This window comes from Silene latifolia, chromosome X (genome assembly GCF_048544455.1).
Source record: "Silene latifolia isolate original U9 population chromosome X, ASM4854445v1, whole genome shotgun sequence".
In the NCBI taxonomy this organism is placed as follows: domain Eukaryota; kingdom Viridiplantae; phylum Streptophyta; class Magnoliopsida; order Caryophyllales; family Caryophyllaceae; genus Silene; species Silene latifolia.
The window spans coordinates 307,437,852-307,460,467 of NC_133537.1; the positions used below are offsets into that span (position 1 = coordinate 307,437,852).

General features: G+C 38.0%; 1 protein-coding gene across 1 annotated transcript; it reads left to right on the forward strand.

The window, feature by feature from the left end:
• The first annotated feature begins 19,194 nt into the window (after nucleotides 1–19,194).
• LOC141621938 (cytochrome P450 72A397-like) lies at nucleotides 19,195–21,611 on the forward strand. Its single transcript, XM_074438055.1, has 5 exons — nucleotides 19,195–19,582; nucleotides 19,906–20,123; nucleotides 20,311–20,555; nucleotides 20,639–21,023; nucleotides 21,102–21,611. The coding sequence occupies exons 1-5, from the start codon at nucleotides 19,300–19,302 to the stop codon at nucleotides 21,528–21,530; spliced, it is 1,560 nt and encodes a 519-aa protein (XP_074294156.1). The 5' UTR covers nucleotides 19,195–19,299; the 3' UTR covers nucleotides 21,531–21,611.
• The last annotated feature ends 1,005 nt before the right edge of the window (nucleotides 21,612–22,616 follow it).

A 22,616-nucleotide genomic window follows, 5' to 3' on the forward strand; every position in this document is an offset into this window, starting at 1 on the left:
AATTATTAGCAAATTTGTCAAATCAACTTTGAGAGTGAGAGAGTTGCACTTTGATTTGTTCGTCTAAAATCATCAAGGGGACGTGGTAAAAGGATCACTAGGGTCAAGTTCGAGGTGAGTCATCAGTTTGACTCATGTCAGATTATCATTAAATTGAGACTGATAATATCCGTCTAGAATAAGACGGATTGATCATTAAATTATTTCAAATCGAGCTATTTTTGGGTAATGGTGGATTTAATGGGGGAGGGTCGGGTAAATACTTTTTCTTAGCTAAAAAAACAGATTACTCAATTTATTTTCGTCTAGATTGATATTTGCGAAAAGGATGATTCGATCCATTTTTTAGTATGGATAACAATTATCCTATGTTATATTATTCAATTTACAACGGTGAATTATTATGAAGTGGAATTCATCCGACTCGGTCGTGTCATATTTTATCTTCATTTACAATAACTCTAAAATTATTAGTTTAATAATACATTACATTATTAAGAACCTGCCCTTGGAGGGGAACCTGCCCTTGGAGGGAAATAACAGCTCGCAGAACAAAAAATAAGATTTTGTTTCTTTCTCTTGTTTCACACAAATAAAAATTCTAGTAAGTCCTCCCTTTTCGTAGAAAAGGAGGATTCGGATCCGGACAAAATTGATGAGGGACGGAAAAGATCCGAGTGAATGGAAAGAACAAAACAAAGGATGAATTCCACCCCCGGGATTGATAAACCTTTTGGATCTTATTAAGCAAAGAGATACTGTAAAGGATATTCTCGTCTCTTCCTCTATATCTCGTACATAATCTTTGTATCGTCTCTTTAGGAAATTGTAATTATTTAGTTCCCTTTCCTTATTTCTTAGATTCGTTTCTTGTTCATAGATCTTGTATTCCTTAAGTCTTAGCCTCTGTTTCCCGTGGCTCTGACCTTACACCAATCACAAGCTTGATCCCCGCTCTGCTCCATGTGTATTCCTAGGATATTCCAACACCCAATCTGCTTTCTACTGCCTTAAGCCCAAAACATCTCGTGTCTATACTTCCCGACATGTTTGTTTTGTGGAAACTGAATTCCCATATCACCAACTACTCGGCACCACACCCTCTGCCACTCTTTCCCCTGCCCAGTGGACCACCTTCCACCTTCCTGTCATCTCTGCCGACACAACAACCACCTCCACCACTCCCATTCCAGCTATTGACACCACCCCTACCACTGACACCACATCTCGTACACCTGCCACTCCCACTTCTACCCCTGTTTCTTCCCCTGCCTCTTCTCCTCGTACCTCTGCCACTGATAATGTAATATTACGGTTTTCTATGTCTATGACTCTATCGAGCGGGGCTTACTCTGTCGAGTAAGTATGTTTTTATATGAAACAATAGTCTGCCTGATGGGTACTCGATCGAGTACGTGTGATACTCGATCAAGTAAGGGTCATTCGATCGAGTAAGTCGGTATTACGGGTTATTTTGCCGGGTTTTGATAGTAATGCGAGAAGGATATGAAAGCATCTTTCGTTAGTTTCTTTTCATTTTACCCTATTATAAGTTTCATAAGAAATAAAAACATGTTATGTTACTCTCCTCTTTCGCATTGCTATCAAATCCTAAGGGCTAGAGTCGTCGGATCGTTGAGTTCTTTACGCCGTTGAGACCGTCGCATTGTGGGTAAGCTTCTAGTATGATTTATATATCGTTTCATTGATTTTAGTTAAAACCCTAATTGGGTAATTTGGGGGTTTTGGGGAGTATTGTTGATGTTAGATTGTGATTGTATGATTGTGTGTTTATAGGAAGTGATTTCATTGAAGAACGATTATGATTAGCTGATTGTGACGATCTTGTGATGGCTTATTCCAGGTAGGATTTCTTACTCAGTTATTGGTTACATATGCGTTGGTTGACTGATTGTTGGTGGTTGTTGATTAATAACATTGTCTATATCGTATTGGAATTGGTGATTGTGATTCTGTAGTTGGTTGTGATTGTTTGTCTGTGGTTCTCGAGGTGCGTCCTCGGCTGAGTGGAGTCACTTGCGGGAGTGGCTTCACGCCCTTGATTCTCCCTCTGTGGAACCCGCCACAGAGGGGATGTGCACATTTAGGAACATGGGTTATCGCTCGGATGAGATGAGCGGGGCTTAGGTGGGAACGGCTGCGGTCCCCATCGGTGTGGAATACATTGCGATGGGTATTCTGGCAGGACTACACACTTTAGTGTGTAGTCAGGTGTGTGGAGTTATGCTGGAGATTGAGTGATTGTGTATTGTTTCAGTTGAATCGTTTTTGTGTAATCAGTAACTCACCCCGTTTAAATGTTTTGAAAACTGTGGTGATCCATTCAAAGGTGGTGAGCAGTTGTTTAGCAGGTATATCTTGGATACACGCGGGATCTAGCTGGGGATGGAGTCATCACATATCAGAGTCTTTAGTCTTCCGCTGTGTTTGATAAGGCAGTTTCACTTAGTTAGTTTACAGTTTTGAGAACAGTTGTATTTTACTTTACAGTTAGTTTTGTTATGTAATCACTTTAACTTATCTATTAAAGTACGTTATTTTATGGTCTATTTGATATTCATTGCCTCGGGTAACCGAGATGGTAGTATTCTCTCGCTTTAGGTGGTCCTGGTAAGGCACTTGAAGTATGGGGGTGTTACAAAGTGGTATCAGAGCGACGATTTTGGAACCTTTAACCAATAAATATAGAGAGTCAAATTAAAATAATGAACCCGGGCAGGAGTTGTAGGAGCTAATGCAAAGACTTGGGAGACGTCCTAAAGTCGCGAACTCGCCCTACAACTTTAAACCGGTCACTAGGGGGTGTCATGGGATCGCTATGTATTTACTAATGTTCTATTGCATATGTTGGATGATATGTTGTATAGCAATGTTGGATGAATGATTGTGGTGGATTGGTGAATATGGTGGAAAAAGGTGAAGAAGATGTATATAGTAATATGTTGTGGATGATCATGTTGTATGGTGGAACTGATTTATAATGTGGCAATCTTAGTGACATGAGATTAGGGGATGTGATATGATTATACATGATTTTGGTTGCGTAAAGTTATATAATAAAGCTATATATTTGTTTGTTGTTGTTTCATATGCACATGTTGGATGAAGAATGTGGTTGAAATGGATGAATTGATTGGAAAAGATAGAGTGGCAATTGCATGAGAATACGAATTTTGTGATTAAGAATATGTTTAGGTGATGAAGTGGAGTTGTAATATTGTTGTATTAGTAACATGGGAATAGGATTTCTAATGTATAAGTATGTTTTGTTTTACGAAAAGCTATAAAGTTAAAGGATGCGGGTAGTACATGATTGATAAGTTGAATGTTATATGAGCATAATAAATGTTATTGTTTGGCTTTTGGTAGATAGTAACACGTGGTTAGGGATAATGTTTTTACAAGTATGGAGTCTCTTTTGCTCACTTTGTTGATATTTAAGTTGTTGAAAGGGAAAATCTATTTAAGTTGTTGAAAGGGAAAATCTGTTGGAGCTGGTGTCCTCCACAAATTAGTGTGATAACATTTGTAAATCTCTTACAGGTTCACAAGGGTATACTTCGTATATTTAATCAGTTGATTAACGTTTACCTAATAACGGTTGGCTTGCTAGAAAGTTTGACGTTATTATCATACAGATGGCGGTGATCAACTGGTCCCTAAAGGTCACACCTATAGGACGTATTTGAGAAATGTGGTTATAGAAATATAATTACATTGATGCCCAAAATGACTAAAAAGTTAGTCAATGTGTTGATGAGATAATTATTTAATGAAAATTAAATAATATTAAGTTGAGACGAATTAACTGTCAATTCGTAAATTAAATATAATAAGTTATATTTAATTAAATATATATAAGGTTAGTTTGGACGAATTAATCTGTTAATTCGTAGTTAAATATAATCAGTTGTATTTAATATCAACAAGTTGAATGTGTCATAGTGGTAATAGTGAGGTACACATACCAAGAGGTCATGGGTTCGATCCTCACTAGATGACAATTTAACACACTTTATATATTTTTGGAAAGACCAAAAATAAGGAAAAAAATACTCCTTATTTTCGGTTCAGGTGGCCGAAATTAGGGAGGTTTCCACTTTCCTAATTGATTTCGGATTTCGGTCTATATAAAAAGAAAGGTGGAGAATTATTTCTAACCTAATTCTTTTTCTGACCTAGCCTCCTCTTTCTCATCACAAAAAAAACACAAAGACAATAAAATTTTACAGAAAATTTTAGATTGATTTCTAGCATAATCAAAGGGTATATCTTAGATCGTCTTGGGTGCAACTAATAGGCGAATATCAATTTTGATATTGTTCTTAGGCCAATTTTGCAAGGACCCGAGGTTAATTCTAAATCTTTTTACTTATGCTTATGTATTTTATTTTATGACCATATATCATCTTTATTATATCGTTATAATCCTTCATGTTAAAGGGAAGTATACAGATTATTTCCCACAAGTGGTATCAGAGCTCAAGGCTACGATTTTAATTTTGATGATTTTCATAAAATTTGTATGTAAACGATCAGATTTTTGAGAAGAAAAAAAAAATTAGGGTTTCAGTTTTTTTTTAGGATCAAAATTTTTTGTGCCGTTTTTTTTCTGTTTGATGATAGTTCTTCCATTCTATTTTTCATATTATAGTTTATAATCAGTTAAAATTATCATATGAAGAATTGGTAGTTTTTGATTTAATGCAGATTAAGTTAAAATCAAATGGAATCGTCATGTTTATGATTAAAAGATTGTTTTTGCAATATAGTTTTTGGCATATAAATTAATCATGTTTATTATTTCATATGCTAATCATGTTCTAATAGCAAAGGTAAACAATTGATCATCAAATCTTGTTTTAGGGCATAATTGCCGCAAAAAGAAAAAAAAAGAAGGTTTTTTTTAGGGTTTACCGAAAAGAAAAGAAAAAAAAAATTTTATTAATTTTATTTTTGGTAAACCGTGAAAAAGAAAAAAAAAAATTAGGAAAGTTTTTTTTGCCTTTTGCCGAAAAAATAGAGAAAGTTTTTTTGGAAAGTTTTTTTTTCCCTTGTTTTTCCTATTTACCTAATTAGAATAGGAAAGGAGTTGTTTTTTTTATTTTTTTCAGCCGTGTCAAATAAAAAAAAAGGGATTTTTCGTTTTTTTTTTGCCGAGTAAAATTTAGAGAAATGGATTTTATTTTTCTTTATTTTGGCCAATTAGTTATTGTGAATCGGTTCACAACTTAATGATACCGAGTTATTTTAAAGCAGTTTAAAATTTTTGACGGATAGAATTCATATTACAAGTATAATATGGATTAAGTATGAAATTAATGTGATTAAATTGCGGAATTGTCACTTAATTTAATTTAAATAGGTGGTTTGGATAAATTCATCAACATAATTTATTTATCGTATTATGTATGTTTAATTTATTTTTAGTTGATGCTTTTAATTATGTTGAATGAATCGAATGAATGAATGAATTTTATTTACGTATTTAATTTTGCAATCAGTTGTAATTTGTAATACTTAGTGTGGCCTTAGTCAATTATGTTTTCGTAATGAAGGAAACATAATTTTTATGTAATTATGAGATCTCGAATCTCCTTTATTTTAGTTTTGGGTTTTTGAAATTAGAATGTAATTAATAGGTCAATTATGTAATTTTATTTATTGTAATTTCAAAGAAGACTAAAGATGAAGATTCAAGCTCACTCCCGCTACATGGATCAAGATGGAACATCAAGACAAGCTTCTCGGGTCCAAGGATGGATTCCAAACTTGTATTTATTGTTCATTTTGATAGGATAGGCCACACTAGGACTTTTTTTTTTTTTTTTACGTTTTTCATTTTATTGCTTTTCATTCACATGCTAGTAATTGCATCATATTCCGCCTAAAACCAAACCACCTACTACTAAAATGCATGAAAATTGACTCATATAGGTTGTATGTTAGTTTTCATGGACATGCGATGTCACGATCTTTAAGCCATCACCTTAGTTTAAATCATTCTCGCATGCTAGATTATAGTTCACTTAAAATGAATTAAAAAGTTGATGGGATCTTCCTCTAAAACGGAAATTGAGATTAATCTTTATAAGGGCAAACATCTATGAATCCCTTCTTCGTCGGTAGGCCTAATATGACCCCTTCTACGTTGGGTAAGTAGTTGTGTTGACTAACATCATAGTCCGAAGAGTTTCTCGTGATTATGATGGACTATAGATAGAATTTACAGAAATCTATCGACCAAGAATTCTAACGGTAGAATTAGCTAAAAGGTTAGCTTATCAATTTACAGAGAATTGAGTCTTGGGGTCATTTATATAATTCTTGAGGGAGGTCAATTGTATAAATGTCTTTGAGTCTTCGCGTTATGACATTAGTTCATTAGACTTAAAATAAAAACGATGCATGCTTATTATTTTATTCTTCTTTCGCAGTGTAGAACACGCTAATTATCAATAATACTGTTACAACAAATGGCTGGAAATAACGCAATCCCAATGCCTAGTGCCACACTAGATCGTTCGTCCTGGCTTAAAATGTTCATGGACCAAATGAATCAGTCCACTCGGATCGAAGAATGATGGGTCCAATTTTTTGCGGATTGGGAGGCGGCACTACGGAATGTCGCCATCTGGCGACGGTAAGCTCGGGTATTTAAGCGAGCCAATACCGGTCAACCCAGGCCCAAATGCAGGAGCCAACGAGTCACTCGCTTATAGTGATTTCGTTATGGAAGCGGGTGCGATAAAGAACGTACTCATCTTTGCAATGGAAACCAATTTGCAGAGACGCTTCATTGCCCAAGGTGCAAACAAGATTTCACCACGCTCACTAATGAGTTCTCAAAAGCACCGAGAATCATCACATATGAGCATACCTGTCGCTTCTTTAATGCGAAACTCCAGAAGGGCCAACCGGTTAGCCCACACATTCTTCACATGATTGAGAATGTCGAGAAACTGGAGTCACTAAATTGTAGAATCAGTGAGAGCATTGTCATTGACCGAATGCTTCATTCTCTTCACGATGGTTTTGCCCTTTTCAGGGTGAACTACTACATGAATGACTTGAAAAAGAGTCCTCATGAGCTACACTCCCTTCTCGTACAGACCGAGAAGGATATGAAATTGAGTGGGAGCATGAAGCAGAATGTTCTCACGATTCACAACAAGAGTAAAGGTAAGGGCAAGGCTCATGGCGACCTAGCTGTAGGTAAGCCAAAGTTTAAAAGCCAGAAAACGGTAAGAGTGCGCCCGGTGAGACTAGTGGCTCACAGGGCAAGACAAAGATCAAGGGCGGTGACATAGAGTGCCACCATTGTCACAAGACTGGACATTGGAGGAGGAACTGTCCCGTCTACCGTGAGGACATCAAAGCAGGCCGTGTCGCTCCTGTTGGTATGTCATCTTATATTCATATGATTGAGATTAACCATGCAAGTTTCGGAACTTGGCTACTAGATACTGGTTGTGGTTCTCATCTGTGTAATCATTTGCAGGGCCTAAAGAACATCATACCTCTCGAAAAAGGTGATGTGGACCTGCGAGTCGGGAATGGAGAACGAGTAGCTGCTGCCTCAAAGGGAACATATGTAATCCAACTCCCTAGTGGTTTTGAGTTATCTTTAAATAACTGTTACTATGTACCCAGTTTATCTAAGAACATTATTTCTGTTTCCGTACTTGCTAAAAACGGTTTTACATTTTCAATAAAGGATAATAGTTGTATTTTCTCTTTTAATGAAATGATTTATGGCAAAGCAGTTTCCATGAATGGAATTTATATCTTAGATCAAACCACGGAAGTATTACACATGAATAATAAGAAATTAAAGGTTGGTGACAAAGATCAAACATATCTATGACATTGTCGAATGGGACACATAAATGAGAAACGCGTAAAGAAACTCGTCGATAATGGGACTATTCCCTCATTCGGATTTTCTGCATATGGCACGTGTGAATCATGTCTCATTGGCAAGATGACTCGAATTTCCTTCAAAGGTGTTGGAATGCGCGCTAGTGACCTATTAGGACTCATACATACGGACGTATGTGGACCTATGTCAATTACCGCTAGAGATGGCTATAGATATTTTATCACTTTCACGGACGATTTGAGTAGATACGGATATGTCTACTTAATGAAGCATAAAAGTGAGTCCTTTGAGAAATTTAAGGAATACCAGAATAGGGTACAGAACCAACTGGGTAGAAAGATTAAAGCACTCCGTTCAGATCGGGGTGGCGAATATCTTTCAAATGAATTTGATCAACACCTGAAAGACTGTGGAATCGCTCTACAGTTAACTTCACCTGGAACACCTCAATTAAATGGTGTGTCCGAACGGAGAAATCGAACCTTACTTGATATGGTTCGATCCATGATGAGTCACACGGTAGTGCCTGATTCATTATGGGGTTATGCTCTTTTGTCAGCTGCTCTTATACTTAACCGAAGTCCGTCTAAAGCTGTCGACAAGACTCCATATGAAATGTGGAAGGGAACGGTACCTAACTTGTCCTTTATTCGGGTTTAGGGCTGCGAGGCTTATGTCAAGTGGAGACACGAGGATAATCTCGGCCCGCGATCAGTCAAGACATACTTTATAGGTTATCCAAAAGGAACATTTGGTCATTACTTCTATTCGCCAACCGAACATCGAGTATTTGTTGCGGCTAGTGCGACGTTCTTAGAGAAAGAATTTCTCGAGAACAAGTCGAGTAATAGAACCTTCGAGCTGTCGGAGATTCCAGAACCAACAACCGAGGAACAGATGGAGGAAGCTGTACCTCCAACTGATGATACGGTTAATATTCCTGAGGAACCTAGGAGGCCGGGTAGAGACTCTCATCCCTCGGACAGATACATTGGTATGGTCGAGGAGAATGATGTTTTACTTCTAGAAAGTAATGAACCCGCAACCTATAAAGGTGCTATGGCCTGTTCCAACTCAAAGCTATGGCTCGAAGCCATGCAATCCGAGATGGACTCCATGTATGAGAATAACGTATGGGATCTAGTTGATTTACCTAATAAGGTAAAACCTCTACAGTGCAAATGGCTTTACAAAATAAAGCGTTCTGTAGACGCGCAACCAGATATCTATAAGGCACGACTTGTGGCAAAAGGTTTCACCCAAGTACAAGGATTGCATTATGATGAGATTTTTGCACCTGTAGTCATGCTACGTTCCATTCGGATAATCTTAGCGATTGCCGCATTTCATGATTATGAGATTTGGCAAATGGATGTGAAAACCGCCTTCTTAAAGGTTATTTGGAGGAAGAGTTGTACATGGTGCAACCCGAAGATTTCATAGATCCTAAACATCCTAAGAAAGTATGCAAGCTTAAGCGTTCCATTTATGGACTTAAGCAAGCTTCTCGGAGTTGGAATCATCGTTTCGACCAAGTGATAAAAGAGTATGGTTTCACTCGATCGGTCGAAGAACCATGCTTATATATCAAGTCGAGTGGGAGCAAGATTGTATTCTTGATATTGTATGTCGATGACATACTCTTAATTGGGAATGACATTCCTATCCTTTCTTCGGTTAAAGAATGGTTGAAGAACCATTTCCAGATGAAAGATCTGGGTGAGGCACAGCGTATTTTGGGAATCCGTATCTACCGAGATAGATCACGACGGACGTTATCACTTAGTCGAGTCTTATCTAGATAAGGTTCTTGAGAGGTTCAACATGACCAACTCCAAGAAGGGGAACCTTCCTATGACGATCGGGATGCGATTGAGCAAGTCTCGATCACCCACGACGCCTTTGAAGGTATTGAGCGCATGAGTCGTGTTCCTTATGCTTCTGCAATAGGATCGATCATGTATGCCATGATATGCACACGTCCAGACGTGGCATATGCATTGAGTATGACGAGTCGGTACCAAAAGACTCCAGGTGAAACATTTGGATAGCGATCAAAAATATCCTCAAGTACCTACGGAGAACTAAGGATTGGGTATTGACTTATGGAGGCGATACTAAGTTATGCGCAACCGGTTACGCAGATGCTAGCTTCCAAACGGATCGAGACGATTCAAAATCTCAATCCGGGTTCGTCTTCACTCTTAATGGTCTTTGCGGTCGGTGGAAGAGTTCCAAAAGAGTGTTGTAGCAGATTCTACTCTCGAATCCTAGCAGATTCTACTACTCGAATCCGAGTACTATGCCGCTTCGGAGGCAAAGCAAAGGAAGCAATATGGATGCGTCAATTCTTACAAGGGCTTTCGGTAGTTCCTAGTTCGAATGACCCGATCACCATCTATTGTGACAATAGAGGTGCCATCTTCCAGCTAAGGAGCCAAAGTCTAGCAACAAATCTAGACATGTACTACGGAAGGCTCACCTGATCCGTGATTACGTGGAGCAAGAAGAGATAGTGATTGACAAGATTGCGACGGATGATAACATCGCAGATCCTCTCACCAAACCGTTGAATTATGATAAGCATGTAGGGCATGTTAACTCCATGGGAATTAAACATGTTCCTAAGTTGTAGTACTTGATTATGGATTTGATACATTATCTTTTTCATATATTATTTATAACTTCATCGTTTTATATATATAATATTTTGTTTTTCATGTGGATTGTACTGACAACATTGAACGCCACAAAGTGAACTGAATTACATTATATTTGTTTTTGTCCGTAATCGCCAATGTGAGATGATAACTCCGGCTATTATATTGTGCAGTCGATTGATGGTGGGTTCAACGAGCCATAAGTTAAACGGTTGACTAATCGATCACAGATACGAGATTATGACGATACCTCGTAGGACAATTTTTATTTGTGACAACGTAATGGAGTCCTAAATGTTCTATAACATTCGGTGCCAGGTCGTGGATAGGACATCTATTGTGTACCTAGAGTCGATTCTTTTGACTATCAACTGTCTCTTGAGATTAAGGCAGTTTTGGGTGACTTTGGTTTCTTTCTCACGGTCTCACCGTGAATCGGGGCTAAGTAGATTTTTCCGGGTCATTTCATCTTTGTGCTTATACCGCAAGATTTGAGTTGAGGAAAATATCCATCCCTTATCAGTTATAGTTATTTCTCAGGGCCACTCGAGGAGTTGTAATGGCGAAATGCATGGCCATGCTCGAATGTTGATTCGTTTATCAGTTAAGTTACTCTCTAGTCGGGAAAACCACTCTTGATACTGATCGCTTGTAAAATACGACCTTTGTGAATTCGGATTTGCAAATTGTTTTACATTGAGTGGGAGAAATTTTAAAGGATATGAGAATCGGTTATCGCACATACACTTGTGAGGACAAGTGGGAGTTTGTTGAGCTTGTGTCCTCCACAAATTAGTGTGATAACATTTGTAAATCTCTTACAGGTTCACAAGGGTATACTTCGTATATTTAATCAGTTGATTAACGTTTACCTAATAACGGTTGGCTTGCTAGAAAGTTTGACGTTATTATCATACAGATGGCGGTGATCAACTGGTCCCTAAAGGTCACACCTATAGGACGTATTTGAGAAATGTGGTTATAGAAATATAATTACATTGATGCCCAAAATGACTAAAAAGTTAGTCAATGTGTTGATGAGATAATTATTTAATGAAAATTAAATAATATTAAGTTGAGACAAATTAACTGTCAATTCGTAAATTAAATATAATAAGTTATATTTAATTAAATATATATAAGGTTAGTTTGGACGAATTAATCTGTTAATTCGTAGTTAAATATAATCAGTTGTATTTAATATCAACAAGTTGAATGTGTCATAGTGGTAATAGTGAGGTACACATACCAAGAGGTCATGGGTTCGATCCTCACTAGATGACAATTTAACACACTTTATATATTTTTGGAAAGACCAAAAATAAGGAAAAAAAATACTCCTTATTTTCGGTTCAGGTGGCCGAAATTAGGGAGGTTTCCACTTTCCTAATTGATTTCGGATTTCGGTCTATATAAAAAGAAAGGTGGAGAATTATTTCTAACCTAATTCTTTTTCTGACCTAGCCTCCTCTTTCTCATCACAAAAAAAACACAAAGACAATAAAATTTTACAGAAAATTTTAGATTGATTTCTAGCATAATCAAAGGGTATATCTTAGATCGTCTTGGGTGCAACTAATAGGCGAATATCAATTTTGATATTGTTCTTAGGCCAATTTTGCAAGGACCCGAGGTTAATTCTAAATCTTTTTACTTATGCTTATGTATTTTATTTTATGACCATAGATCATCTTTATTATATCGTTATAATCCTTCATGTTAAAGGGAAGTATACAGATTATTTCCCACAAAATCAAATAGTTATGTTGTTCAATTATAGAGGAGTTGTCTTTAAACTGTTATAACTTGAGATATACATATGATTTGATATGATTCCAATTGGAGGTGATAGCTTGTTCTTTTAAGATTCTAACGATAGGTCACAGGCCCAAAATGACCAAGTAACGAGTGAGATATGACCGTTTTACGAAAATTGGACAGTGCTGAGAAATGCGTAGGGTACTCGATCGAGTGCACCTCTTGTTACTCGATCGAGTACCCCTTACTCGATCGAGTAGCCCTGATAATTTGTTATACGTGCTTTTGACCTTCACCTACTCGATCGAGTAGGCTGTACTCGATCTAGTGACCCCTGTTTTGGGTCATATGCTTATCTTTTGACTTCGTCGCATGTTATGTTTAATTCAAGGGTGTTATTTTGTTTCTTTATGCATTGTTTTACATATGTGTTGGTCTTGATGCGTAAGTTATCCAATCTTATGATATAAGAGTAGCACCTTATGGTGGTATGAGTTTGGTGGGGAGGACATGCGTTATATGTGGTGGTGATGGATAGTGGAAAAAGGAAAGGGAAGATTGATGAGTTTATAGAGGCAAGGACCATGTTTTGTGTGATGTGGTGAGTGGTATAGTCGCGTATTGAGTAATGTAAAATTAAGTGAATGTGGGTAAGGGGGTGATGTAAGTTTATGGAACGTGAGAATTGAAAGATTGAAATGAGGGATGCGAATGGTGGTAACTTGAGATGTTTAAGGATTATGAAAGGAGAGAGTTATAACCGAGTTGGTTAAGAATATATGTAATGGAAAAGTCGTTGTAGATAGATGGAAAAGAATGGTGTATAAAGAGCTTAGATTGAGTTATGCAGCGATGTGGATTTGTAGATAGAGATTTAGTTTGGGAAATTTGGTTTATCAGGAGGTGGAACTAGTGTGTGATTTCCTTGGACAATTAACGGTAAGAAATGAGTTTTGGTTTCTAGGAAAAAAAATGGAGAGTAAACTTTGCTTGTGTGGACGGATTGGTGACAAGTGTGAGTGAGTAAAATGATGAGAGAGGACCTATGGTAAGAAAGAGTGAGAAGGTACTGATATGAAGTAATGGAATTTGAGTTTTGGAGCAACGAAAAGGTAACCGGATTACCAGAGAGTTAGGAATAAGGAGTAAGGAGATGAACTAAAAATTGGTATTGTTGAGTGTAAAGGGAACAGAATGATGAAAATAAGCTGAGAAAATGTCGACCAGAGTTAAGGAACATGAAAGTAAGGAATCATGGAAATGTGTGATAGCATCATGAGAGGGTGTGAGTTAATGGTTATATAGGAGTTTTAGGACAACATGTTAGCCATGAGATTCGAGGAAGTAAGGGGAGTAAAAGTTGGTAGAATATTTGCACAATATGAGATTTTGGTGGTGAGTTAGGTGGCGATACAATTAAAGACAGAATTGGGATGAATGTTCAGGTAAATTTTGTTGATGGGTTTGATGTTCGTTATTTGGGATGTTAACCGAAGATGGGAAAGAAACCGTGATATTTAGATATGAGTTTAAGAGGTTTGATATACGAACAGTGGTAGTGTTGAGGTGTTGCCACTAGTGGTTAAGGGTGATGATAAATAGGAAAGATAGTCATTCTAAAGAGGTTGATTTTGTAGAGACCAGATTGATATGTATGGTTGTGAGGAAGTATAAGTTGTGTTTATATGAGGCGGGTGCTAGTATTTGAGTATTAGAGGTATGGTTATATTTGGCAGGAGGTGATGGTTATGCGAATGGGAGAATGTGTTATGAGGGGCATACGAGTTAAGCTCGGGCGAGGGGTAACCTTTATCAGGTGGTAACTTATGTGATCAGGATTGACTAATTGGATGTGTTTATGGGTCTAGGATGTGTATAAATGTTTGTGTGAGGTTCTGACCTCACGAGAAGTGGTATGATGTGATAGTTATAAAGTTGTCATCTGAATGTTTTGTAATATATGTTGAGTACAGTAACCTCGTGGAATGATATTCAAAAGTGATAGTTTGGGTGATCTGGCATGGCTAGTTATACTTGTATGTGTATTCATGATATATGTTCATTCCATGTAATGGTGTGGGTGATATTCATAAGGTTAATATCTGTTTATTCTGTATGATTTGTTGCGTTGTGATCTAGTAAAGCGGTTTTGAGTAAGTTTTCTGGTCCAGGAAGTTATACCGGGTCAGTGTTTATGTGGTTGTTGTGCCTCGGGTGGTGATCCGGGCACGGTATTTCATGTTGTGATGCGGGTATTTTCGCGCTGCGGTGCAGCTGTTGGTAGCGGTGTTGCGATGCCGTCATCGGTTGTGGTGGAGTAGACGGGATGATTACGATACGAGTTTTCAAAAGTACACACCAGTTATACATATATTGTTGTTTTGTTTACTGCTGTTTCCTGCGAGTTTCGGTTTGGACAGATAGACAGTTGTTTTGTTTATTGGTGTTTCTTAGCAGTTTCAGTTTGGGAGTGAGGGTAGAGTATGACATGGAAGAGAGTTGTGTATGTTTCCGTTGTTGTCATGGTATAGTGATATCCTGTTGATATGACACGGTTGCGAGAGGTTGTTGGAGTACTTGTAATCTTCTTTTAGAGGAGGCATTGGTTGACATAGTAATGGTAAGTGATTTGTAGAACATGTGTTGTACTGATCTGGAAGCTGCAGATGGTTCATAATCTTTTATTGGGACAGTGAGTGTAGGGTGTTGGACATTAGTATCATGATAAGTTGTGGATGAGTTGTGTTAATAAAAGGGGGAACTTGAGGATCTCGTGTGAGTGTGTGTAATAAGTGTGGATCGTGAGTTATGCTTTTGGAGATAGGTGCGTTATATAGAGAGGTATGTCGTTTTCCGGTAATAATGAAGAGTTAGTGTGGTGATTTTGCTACGGATTTTGTAGTATAGGTTAGGTGGTGTGCCGAATGAATTGAGGTATGAGAACTGTTTAAGTAAGAGAGCCTTGGATATAGGAATGTAGAGTGTTTAGGTTATAAGCGGTTATCTTTGACATGCGATGGTGATGATTGAGGATAATGAGAAGATATAGCTAAGGATCTAGTATTAGTGAGTTACAAGGACGTAACATTTATCTTAAGAGGAGTAGGATGCGGCAAAGAGAGTTCGAGGGTTGTACATATTGTAGTAAGATTGAAAGTTTGAGTCTTGGTGGAGAATAACTAATGAATTTGTATTGTGATTGATATTATTAAAGGTCATGGCCGTGCTTGTAGTAGTTCGATGTTTAGGAATGGGAGAATACTTCGATAGTGTTGACAGTTAGATGATGATGTTTATGAGTGTGAGTGAACTTCGAGGACGAAGTTCCTTTTAAGGGTGGTAGAATGTAACATTTCGTTTGATGTTTATGAGTGTCTTGATATTGGATTTTCTAGTGGATAATATGTTAGTGAGACGAAACTAGCGGCGTTTGTGGATGGTATTCGGCAATGTATTGAGTTAATGTCGAGAGGCTATGATGTGGTTGATACGATATCGCGAGCCGTGTTACGGAGGTAGGCACAGTTGGTGGAGTGAGTGTTAGGAGTTCATGTTTTGTGGTTAGGTTTGAACTTCGGGGACGAAGTTCGTTTTAAGGAGGGAAGACTGTAATACTACGGTTTTCTATGTCTATGAGTACTCTATCGAGTGTAGCTTACTTTGTCGAGTAAGTATATTTTTATACGAAACAGTAGTCTTCCTGGTGGGTACTCGATCGAGTACGTGTGAAACTCGATCGAGTAAGGGTCACTCGATCGAGTAAGTCGGTATTGCGGGTTATTTTGCCGGATTTCAATAGTAACGCGAGAAGGATATTAAAGCATCTTTCGTCAGTTTCTTTTCATTTTACCCTATTATAAGTTTCATAAGAAATAAAAACATGTTACGTTACTCTCCTCTTTTGCATTGCTATCAAATCCTAAGGGCTAGAGTCGTCGGATCGTTGAGTTCTTTACGCCGTTGAGACCGTCGCATTGTGGGTAAGCTTCTAGTATGATTTTTTACATCGTTTCATTGATTTTAGTTGAAACCCTAATTGGGTAATTTGGGGGTTTTGGGGAGTATTGTTGATGTTAGATTGTGATTGTATGATTGTGTGTTTATAGGAGGTGATTTCGTTGAAGAACGATTATGATTAGCTGATTGTGACGATTTTGTGATGGCTTATTCCAGGTAGGATTTCCTACTCAGTTATTGGTTACATATGCATTGGTTAACTGATTGTTGGTGGTTGTTGATTAATAACATTGTCTATATCATATTGGAATTGGTGATTGTGATTTTGTAGTTGGTTGTGATTGTTTGTCTGTGGTTCTCAAGATGCGTCCTCGGCTGAGTGGAGTCACTTGCGGGAGTGGCTTCACGCCCTTGATTCGCCCTCTGTGGAACCCACCACATAGGGGATGTGCACATTTAGGAACATGGGTTATCGCTCGGATGAGATGAGCGGGGCTTAGGTGGGAACGGCTGTAGCCCCCCACTGGCGGTGTGGAATACCTGTTGCGATGGGATGAGATGAGTGATTGTGTATTGTTTCAGTTGAATCGTTTTTGTGTAATCAGTAACTCACCCCGTTTAAATGTTTTGAAAACTGTGGTGATCCATTCGGGGGTGGTGAGCAGTTGTTTAGCAGGTATATCTTGGATACGCACGGGATCTAGCTGGGGAAGGAGTCATCACATATCAGAGTCTTTAGTCTTCCGCTGTGTTTGATAAGGCAGTTTCACTTAGTTAGTTTACAGTTTTGAGAACAGTTGTATTTTACTTTACAGTTGGTTTTGTTATGTAATCACTTTAACTTATCTATTAAAGTACGTTCTTTTATGGTCTATTTGATATTCATTGCCTCGTGTAACCGAGATGGTAGCATTCTCACGCTTTAGGTGGTCCTGGTAAGGCACTTGAAGTATGGGGGTGTCACAGATAACCTTACCTCCTCTCCCACCTCCCCTTCGCCACCAACCCCTCTACCTCCTCCTCGTCCTAAACGTCACACTACTCGCCTTTCCCATAACATTGTTAAACCGAACCCCCGCTACTTCTCTCCCCCTCATAAATCTGCCCATACTACTTCCCTTCACACGCCTTACATCACTCCCGCCACAATAATTAAACAGACTCTTGTCAACCCCCAATGGCGTGAAGCCATGCTCGTTGAACATGATGCCCTGACCCGAAATCAAACTTGGACTCTTGTTCACCCTAACTCAACACGTAATGTTATAGGCTACAAGTGGATTTTTCGAATTAAATATAACCCGGATGGATCAATTAAGTAATACAAAGCTCGTCTTGTTGCAAAGGGTTTTAATCAGCGTTCTGGTATTGATTATTCTGAGACTTTTAGTCCCGTCATCAAACCTACTACGGTTCGTCTAATGCTCAGTATTGTTATCTCACATGGTTGGTCTCTTAGACAAATAGATATAAATAACGCATTTATGCAAGGCCGTTTGTCCGACGATGTTTATATGATTCAGCCTCCTGGATTTATTGACACGAATAATCCGACATATGTGTGCAAGTTATCTAAAGCCATATACGGTCTCAAGCTAACCCCCCGGGCGTGGTTCACTGAACTGCGTAATTTTCTTACGTGCTATGGGTTTGTTAACTCTATCTCTGATTCTTCCTTATTTATTTTTAATAAAGATAACGTTCGTCTATTCGCTCTTGTTTATGTGGACGATATTATCGTAACTGGCTCGTCCATTGCTGCTATTAACGCATTTATTGAAGCTATTTCAAGTCGTTTTTCGCTCAAGGTTTTAGGACCTTTGTCGTATTTTATTGGTATCGAAATTACTCCGACGCAGCGTGGGTTACATCTCAATCAATCAAAATATATATCTGACATTTTGCTCCGGTACAATATGGCGGATTGTCGCCATGTATCAACTCTAATGTCCACGGATTTTCCTCTTCTCCACCAACCAGATTTGCCAGTGCAAGATGAAACGCAGTATCGTTCTCTAGTGGGTAGCCTTCAATATCTCTCGCTCACTAGGCCTGACATTTCCTTTATGGTCAACAAACTTGCTCAATTCCTCACGCATCTGACTGAGTCCCATTGGACTGCTCTCAAACGGCTCCTCAGGCATCTTAAAGGTACGATTCACCTTGGTATTCATCTAAATCGCTCCTCTCCGTTCGTTCTTCATGCTTATTGTGATGTTGACTGGACGGGCGATAAAGACGACTATGTATCTAGCGGTGGTTATGCATGTTGTTTTTCTTGGCTCCAATCTCTTGGTCAGCTAAGAAACAGCGTGCTCTTTCTCGTTCATCAACTGAAGCGGAGTTCAAGGCTGTCTCCGACACCACGGCTGAACTTCTTTGGCTGCGTGCTCTTTTATCCGAGCTTGGGGTGCCTATTAATACTCACGTTCCGACTGTCTACTGTGATAATTTGGGTGCCTCTCATTATTCCGCTAATTATTTTAGTTCCCTTTCCTTATTTCTTAGATTCGTTTCTTGTTCATAAAGTATAGAATAGATCTTGTATTCTTAAGTCATTGTAATCGTATAAATACATATGAAATCAATAGAAGAAATTACACATTCAATCCAAAATCTTAAAAATACGACTTTGCAGTGCGGGATAGAGCAGCTGGGGGTTGGGTGGGTGGATTATTAGCAGGGGGCTCGGCCTCGCTGGTCAAAGGAAAATTCAGAAATTTTATTTAAAATTTTCGATTTTTTTCAAATTTACATTATATCATTACTTGTTCATCTCCGACTGAAATCCAATATATTGAAAAGGTATTCTTGTAGGTGTTGTAGCTATAAGCTTTCATAATTCATAATCACGTGCATGGACTAATATATTAAGTCGAATAATGAACCTCCTATAAAACCTAACCATACTTGGTTAATGCATGATTACTCACTTTTTAGCTTTCCTTTCTCTTCTTCTACTTCACTAATCACTTACATCACTAGAACAAATAATCTAACTACAAAAAAACATCAAAGATTATGATGGAAGATTATTATTGTGCTCTAATCGGTATATCAATAGCTACTGTCATTATGTTATGGACATTGAATTTACTGAAATGGTCATGGTTCAAGCCCAAGGAACTCGAAACGAAATTGAGAGAACAGGGTTTCAAAGGCAACCCTTACAAGTTCGTGTTTGGAGACTCGAAAGATGAAGCTAGTATGGGTCTTGAAGCTGCGTCGAAGCCAATGCCGACTTTCTCTAATGACTATCATCACAGGGTCAATCCTCTGTATGGCCATACCCTGAGTAAATACGGTAAATTTCCATAAAGTTCTTAATTTTTAGATGATATAGTCAATAATTTACATTTGTGTCGTCATGTATAATTTTCAATAACCAATATTTAATTTTTACGAGTAATTTTGGGAGATGGTTAAAAACACGACGATGTTACTTGGTAAATGATTTGCTAAAAAAATTGAAATCATTTAAAAGAACAAAGACACGGAAAAAGCTTAGTCGAAAACTTAGAAAATAGATCAACTAAAAGCAGTATTTGGGAAAAAAAATACAAATTTTCGTTTAAGACAGTAGCACTTGAGTGTTTAGAGTTAAGAATGGACAATTTATTTGGACAGGTGAGAAGAGCTTCATCTGGAAGGGTCCGACTCCAATAGTGAATATTGGAGATCCGGAATTGATCAAAAAGGTTTTGATGAAACCGAATGACTTCCAAAAGTTACAAATGCCTCCGGCATTAAAGCGGATATTTCATGGTTTGGCTCAATTGGAAGGCAAGGAATGGGTTCATCATCGGAATATTCTCAACCCTGCGTTTCGAGTGGAAAAAATAAAGGTCATTTTTATCACAATAACATTATGACTTGTTTTTACCGAATTCTGAAAATGTACAAAACACAGAGTATGTGTTTGGAAACTCGGAGTTAATTTCATTTTTACGAACTCAGTTCCAACTCTAATTCTCAAGCCCAAGTTAAGTACTTGGTGTTAATTAATTAAGTTATACTTGATATAAATTGCAGTTAATGGTTCCGGCCTTTGTTGCAAGCTCGATTGAAATGCTTGATAAATGGGTTCAGATTTGTGAAAAGAAGGGTTCATGCGAGGTCAACTTTTGGCCGTATCTTCGTGAGCTATCTGCTGATGCTATATCTCGAGCAGCTTTCGGAAGTAGCTATCAGGAGGGACGTGGGATATTCGAGCTCTTGACTAAACAACTTGAACTTGCTCTTCCTATTTTTCGCTTAGTGTATTTCCCTGGATCAAGGTAGTTATCCTGCGTGTCTTAGACACTTAGACCGTCTAGCTTGTATTAGAGTTATTGACAATTTCCGTTTACTTTTTGTGAAGATTTGTCCCAACAAAGAAGAGCTGGTTATTAATGAAGATCCAAAGTGAAATAAGATCTTTATTAAAAGATATAATTGCTAAGAGGCAGGAGTATGTAAGGACAGGTGAAGTAGTGCTCAAAGATGATTTGTTGGGCTTGCTACTTGAGTCGTATAACATTGGAAACGACAATCAGAACGGAAAAATAAGCATAAGTCTTGAGGAAGTCGTAGACGAATGCAAGATGTTCTACTTAGTAGGACAAGGAACCACCTCCACGCTGCTTGTTTGGACCGTACTCTTACTCAGCAAGCACCAAGACTGGCAGGAACTAGCTCGACAAGAAGCTTTCGCAACATTTGGGAACAGCATCCCGGATTTTTCCCGACTCAATAACTTGAAAACGGTAAATACTCCACCGTTTATTTTTGTTGATTAGATTCAAATTAAATTGATGTTATTTGTTTTGTCGATGTGGTGACAGTTAAACATGATTTTATACGAAGTCTTGAGATTGTATCCTCCGATAGAAGAAACAATGCGGAAAGTTTGCAAAGATATGAAATTGGGGGACAATGTTTTGCCAGCGGGGGTGCAGATTAGATTGCCTGCTGTTCATATTCATCAAAACCAACATCTGTGGGGAGCTGATGCCAAAGAATTCAATCCGGGGAGGTTCAAGGATGGACTGTCAAATGCAAGTGGAGGAAATGTGTCATTCTTTTCTTTCGGATGGGGACCAAGGAATTGTATTGGCTCCAACTTTGCAATGACAGAAGCTAAAGTTTTCTTGGTATTGCTTCTTCGACGATTCTCTTTGAATCTTTCCCCGTCTTACCTTCATGCACCTATCGGAAAGGAGACGATTCAGCCTCAGTTTGGTGCCCAGATCATCTTTAAACTCATTGCTTAACCGTTACAGTTTCTCATTGCTCTGTTTCTTATTTTGATTGTAATCAAGATTCAAATTCAACTATCGGATTAATATTTTAACCCCAAGTATGAAATAATTATTTTATATAATTTTCAAATTTAGCCTAATCTAAATCGAATTCCTAATTCCACAGTTTGTACCAAGTATTTGAATCCGCTCTTTATTAACACTCCCGGCCTGATTTTACATAATAGTATTCGACAAAAAGTTTTTTCGGACTCATTTGTGTCTCTTTTGCTAGCTTTTGGGCCATGTAGCGGAAACGTTGACGAGCTGAAGGGTTGGCTAGCGTATGCGTATATAGAAGTCTACAGTATAATTTTGGCATGAATTAAACCGCGAGTATTTCTCCGATATCTCGTGGATTGCTCCACGGGTATGAAGGACACGAGAAACTTCATCAAATGGCTGCTAAATGCTAAGCGGTACAAGTTTGGTGATGGATAATGGTAATGAGACTTTGGAGGCCATTTTAGTAGAAAAAAAGTATATTTGGTTAATAAAAAAGGCTTGAGTTAAAAGTCTAAAATTAGGATATAGGAGTATAAAAAGCTACGGCCTACGGTTGTTGAAATAACTAGCCAATAGCCATGATCCGTCAAGCTCAGTAGTTTGTACAATATTCTTCCTTGTTATCTAGCACATGTTAAAATTAAGATGGCGGGCGACCTTAGTGCTATTTCGACTCCACTTTTATCGATTTTATTGGACTTTTGTGGCCCATTTTGTTCAGTTTCAACCATATATTATATTCGAATATATACATCTGATCTATAATCTATCAATGGTAAAACTAGTGGTTTAAATGCGAAAAACATGGAAATTATATTCGGAAAAAAATTACTAATATGAGTGCTTTGATATGTGAAATACTCCATCCGTCCCAGTCAATTATCGTCCTTTGTTTTGGCACAAAGACCAAGGGAAGAGAGGGGACCAATTACTAAATGACAAGTGAAACAAAATAGAAAGGACAACAATTGACCGTGACACCCAAAATTAGAAAAGGAGAACAAATGACCGGGACAGAGGGAGTAATCGACAAATAGGGGCAAAAAAAAAACA